At 33.3% G+C, this 5,871-nt stretch overlaps 1 protein-coding gene across 1 annotated transcript; it reads left to right on the plus strand.

Annotated features, from left to right (window-relative positions):
* The first annotated feature begins 1,057 nt into the window (after positions 1-1,057).
* Positions 1,058-4,640, plus strand: LOC124361443 (uncharacterized protein DDB_G0290685-like). The gene is made up of 2 exons (XM_046815494.1): positions 1,058-1,131; positions 3,883-4,640. Exons 1-2 carry the CDS (start codon positions 1,084-1,086, stop codon positions 4,489-4,491), a joined length of 657 nt encoding a protein of 218 aa, XP_046671450.1. The 5' UTR covers positions 1,058-1,083; the 3' UTR covers positions 4,492-4,640.
* Positions 4,641-5,871: the final 1,231 nt, after the last annotated feature.

A 5,871-nucleotide genomic window follows, 5' to 3' on the forward strand; every position in this document is an offset into this window, starting at 1 on the left:
TATGCATTTATACTTAGAAACCTTTTTATTTATTTATAATGCATTATTGTTTGTAGTTTTTTTAATGGGTTTGCTTTGCTCTTATTGGGTTTTGAGTACCCTCCAATTTGAAAATGTGTTTACATAAATCTAAGTCCGTTTGAGGAAAAAGGGTTCTTAGAGAACGTTTTCATTCTTTTATTTTAAATACTATTTTATTTTATTATACTACAAAGTAATGATGAAACATGGTTTATCTAAACGGAACAAAAATACAATTTTTAAATGTGTTTAGTACTATACTTAGATATAAAATTCATATTTTACTGTTATGATTCAATATGATTTAATTTTAAAGCTCATTTATAGTCCAGTAGAATTTTTCTTAATTTTAAGAATATGTATAATCGGGAAATATAAAATGTTAATTATTAGTTGTGTGCATTCTGTTTTCGTATCTAGCGTGGAATTGATGAAAATATATTTTTATTACTTGTTTTTTGGTTAAAATTTTGTACTGTCTATACTTACATTCTATTACTTAATGTATTCAAAATTTTTCCTATGTGGGTTTAGGGGCATATACAAATATTTTTAGTTTATTGTCTTATTTTGCACGTATAACAAACAGAATTTGTATTTTATTAGTTATTTTTACAAATTTTAAATTTTATTTTTGGTCATACGTTAAAATAATTATTATCAATCTTAATATTTATATACTAATAATTAAAAGGTGTGAGCAAACTTTCCCCGAAGTTACAACATTAAAAATTACATTTTTGGTTTAGGCGTTACATTTGAAAGTAAAAAGCAGAGACGACCACAGACATATCTACTTTTACAAACTAACCAGTGATTGAAGTGTCGCTATTGTGCGATGATCATAAAAGAGAAGCAAACATTCTGAGGAGTTCGAGAGGTAGCGTGAAGTGTGACGCTATCCTCAGGAAGATATTATCGAATTGATCTAATCAAGAGCATAAGTGTTTCCCCACTTGAAAAGCACTCGCTAGACAATGAGAAGTCCCCTATATAAGGAGGCGGAGAACGGTTGAGAATTCAGTAAATACTTTTGGTCCATATCGATCACCAATACTTAACATGGACAGCTGTTATCATCTCATGCTGGCCTTAGCATGTTTCCTGCTGGTGAGTTTAGTATGACTTAGTATCACTGGAGCGGAGGTTTGGGGGGGGGGTTCAGACGGCTGTGGGACCCGGGTGAAGTGATAGGTCGGATTAGATTCCCAACTCTTCATTACAGCAATATCTACTTATGTGAAAGGCAACCCTTGGTCAAACTTAACAACATCTTTTAAGAAATACCAACTTTAAACGAAAGGATAATGTATGTTTTGTCCATTCTTGAGTAACTGTATAAAATCTGACGCATTTGACTGTTTCCCGATACTTACCTTTAAATGTATATAGTAAAATATTTTAAACTACCATATCAGGTTAATTTTAACTTCCATCACAATTTTTGAAAAATAAACTGTCGATTCTACTTATATTTAATATGTATTGCTTTGCTCTTTCTCAAATTTTAAATATTAACTTATACTTGCTTGAATTTAGATTGGATTCTCGCTTATATCCTGCACAAACATGTACAAGTACGTGCTATGTGTATAATACAAAAAAAAAAAGAAAAAAAAAAAAAGGAGTGGTTTAATTATGTTAATTTTATTTTGTACACTACGAGGAACATAATAAAACAAACAGCGATTCTAGATCGATTTGCGTAAATCAAAAATAAAATATTTAAATCGTAGACTAGATATTGAGCTACAAGGGTGTTATGCAAATAGGCCTATTGCAGTACCTCATGTCAAAATTAGAAAATTTGAGCCAAAAAACCCTTTAGAAAGTTTATTACGCTTAAACCAGTCTGTAATTTTAAACATTATCATTAACAACATTAACTAAGAATAAATGTCTCAACACAAACAGTGTTACAAAGTGTTAAGTTATAATATAATCTTGTTTATCTGGAAGCTGGTAAATAACTCAGTGAACTAAAAACAAATTGAAATAGTCTGTTTAAGTTTAAAGCAACTAATTTCTAAATTGTTGGAAATGTATAGAGAAAACTAACTGTCTCACACTTGACGAAGACGGTAGATTTCAATATTTGAAACGAAGTGTTATACATTTTGTAACATAATGACAAGTGTCTGAAATACTATTATCCTTCCAAAATTTATAGAGTTGTACTCGTATTAAATCTTGTATTTCCTATCGAGATCTGTGGATCTTTTCCACAGATCTCGATAACTGTCCGTAACTGTCCTAAAGCCGTATGGCAGTTACGGCTTTAGGAGGTGAAATGCACTGACGACATTAACTGTAGCCTTTTCGTTCAAACACCTTCTTGTCTTTGGTGGATTCCTAACATTCTTTAAGTTAGTAGGAATATTTACGTTACTAAATGTTATACTCTATAATCTACCAACATCATTTCAGTGGTAGTCAGGGATGAAAATCGAACTTTTGAGATTATGGTTCAATGCCTTCTTGATCGACTTGCTGCGTCAGGGTTGTCTTAGTAATGGCTACGGCCCATGTGTTACCTCGTTAAAAGAGGGGTCGTGGTTGTGTCAATTTCATTGTTATATGTAAAGTAAAGTAAAGATGTCTTATTTTACCAGGCGATGTTAGGGCTAAGAAGCCTTTTTAACACTTAACCTGGGTACCAACGGCTTAAAGGTGACTTCCGCACCACCACCAACGGCCGGGCAGGCGGGCTGCATGCAAGGACAGAATCGCTCAGCGGTCACCCATCCTAGCAGCAGCCACGCTCGACGCTGCTTGATCCGGTTATCTTGCGATAACCGCCCTACCCGTTGCACAGCGCCATTGGCCATATGTAACGGTAGCGAATGCTTTTCTCAACATGAGTCACTGCAATTGCTAAGTCTTGGCAAGTATTATTTCTAAGTATTTGGCATATTATGAATGCCAAATGAATTTCAGAATACGTGTTAAGCAACTGCGAGCGGGTTCGATTTGTACTTACTTGGCAGTGGCCAGTTTATCGTACGCGCTGTGATATGAGACAGAATCATCCCGCTTCGTCGCATTTTTATGTGCTCAGAAATGTTTGAAATGTACACAATCAGTATCGTCAGGTTATTTTATCGATAGTAAAATATCATAAACCATAATCTGACCCACGTAATAAATAACTTCGTGAAAATCTACTGTAAAATCAGGCTCTATAACAGACTTATGAACATTTTGTATTCTTTTTTCAACGAAATAAAATTAATGCAGAAAAAAATTAAAGCCCGCTTTGAGCGGCGTAAGATGTTTGGTCTGAGTTGCTGATAGCGCAAGTTGAAATCCAGCTTGCGGCCGTTGCACTTGTTATCAGTACCAACACCTTATATTGTAACGACTCTCTTCCGTATTCTGCTGGATGAAGTCCTCTCTTAGGATACTGGCTCAACATTTTTTAATGAATTTATATTCTAACTTTAAGGGATGATTAGAACAATAATACCATTATTCAAACTCATGTATTATTATATTAAACATATGAGAGATCAATCTTTTAGGTAGTTGTAAATAAATGTATCAATTTATTTTGTATATCGTATTAGACATTGTGTGAGGCCAGAAAGCCACTAACCTGTTATTTTTAAATTATTGATTTTACTATTTATATACGTCATTAAATATCCTAGTAATACTCCTTGTGGTGGAACTGTACTTTTAATTACTAAATCCTGTTAATTTTTATAATATATTATACGTATTCATATTTTTATGGACGTTACAATTAACTTAAGTTGTATACTACAAAATTCAATTTACATGTTTAGTAATACTGATTATTTTATAGACTTTATATTGATAAATTGTTCTCATTTTATTTATTAACAATATTTTCATTAGGTGACCGTCGCTAATGGAAGAAGCATGTACAAGTTCAATCATAAAAACATAAATATACGTACACAAGGAACGTACTCAGAAAAGCCAGCGGCGGCCTTTCTAGACGGTATTTCAGAGAAAAACTATCGATTGGACGAATATGAAACATCGGACGCTAATTTATTCGAAGATGAAGCAACTGAAAATCCCACCTCGGATAAAGGCTTCTTCAACGAAGATGAAGAAACAACTGAAAATCCCACCTCGGATAAAGGCTTCTTCAACGAAGATGGAGAAACAACTGAAAATCCCACCTCGGATAAAGGCTTCTTCAACGAAGATGGAGAAACAACTGAAAATCCCACCTCGGATAAAGGCTTCTTCAACGAAGATGGAGAAACAACTGAAAATCCCACCTCGGATAAAGGCTTCTTCAACGAAGATGGAGAAACAACTGAAGATCCCACCTCGGATAAAGGCTTCTTCAACGAAGATGAAGAAACAACTGAAAATCCCACCTCGGATAAAGGCTTCTTCAACGAAGATGGAGAAACAACTGAAAATCCCACCTCGGATAAAGGCTTCTTCAACGAAGATGAAGAAACAACAGAAAATCCCAACCTCGGATAAAGGCTTCTTCAACGAAGATGAAGAAACAACTGAAAATCCCACCTCGGATAAAGGCTTCTTCAACGAAGATGGAGAAACGACAGAAAATCCAACCTCGGATAATGCGTTATACAACAATTAATAGAAAAAATAAATGTCATCCCTATTGACTGTTTCAACTATTTGATCCTGCATTTGTAAAAATAAGCATTCCATTGTTGGTATTGTGTATATTTATATCACAGAGTAAGGAATAATATTAATACAGAGTAGTAACTGATTAATAATGTGATTTGATTATAACAGAATACTAAACTGTTCGTATCTGGACAGAGCTTAAAACCTATACGGCACAATGGTGTAGTTGTCAGCACTCCTTCATGTCAGTAAGATAAGTGATGAGTTTGTAAAATATATATATTTATATAATAACAATTATTGGACTTCTTGGTATAAATTTCCTTTAATATATCGGCTTTTCCGAATATTAATACAATAATACAGAATACAGAATAAATACAATTCTGCATTTATACACCCGAAGTGAATATATATATCTAAGTTAAACTAATCTATTAAGTTAAACATTTATGACTTCAATTTCAGCCGATTATTACATTTAAAAGCTGAAATTACTAGATTATTGTTGCTTACATTTATAATTGCTGGAGTTTATAAAACAATGCCATGTACAGTAAGAACAATTTTAATTGTCAAATTGTACTGTACACTACAGTACATAAACAAATTAAATTAAATTAGTTGTTTTTGGGAGTGGTCTTAGACGTTGGCCTTTGTGTCTGAGTTAGAGATAGCGCAGGTTCAAATCCTGTCTGTGACCGTTGCACTTTTTATCAGTACCATCGACCTTGTACTGTATTGACTCTCCTCCTTATTCTGTTTGATAAGATCCTCGCATAGGCCAGTGGCCCATAAGGCAGAATAAGGCTCAAAAAGGGATTGGCCTCTCCTTTTTATAAAAAAAATTAAGTTAAAACATTTACTGAATTTAAATAACTTTTATAGCGTTTGTACAAAATGACAACGATAAGCGAGTAATCCTGTATATGTTTAATTATTGTAACCACTATTTTTTTTTTATTTCTAATCTAGAAAGCCTATGCTCTATATTAAACTTGGTAGTAGCAACATTTCTGACTTCAATCTTAAGACCACTGTTGAGAACGGAGATAAGAAATATTAACTGTCCAGAACTTGGTCAGCATTGTAATTCAGATACCAAAGAAAAATTACAATCTGGCTGTTAATATTAGTTTAAAGACAGTTGGGAAACCCATCTTAGTTGCAATTTGAATTAATTCGGTTTCTAAGAGCTGCGTATTCTTGATTGTCAAAAACGACTATGGCACAAAAAGTATTAAGACTGGAGTATATTATAAT

This window comes from Homalodisca vitripennis, chromosome 4, assembly GCF_021130785.1.
Source record: "Homalodisca vitripennis isolate AUS2020 chromosome 4, UT_GWSS_2.1, whole genome shotgun sequence".
NCBI lineage: Eukaryota > Metazoa > Arthropoda > Insecta > Hemiptera > Cicadellidae > Homalodisca > Homalodisca vitripennis.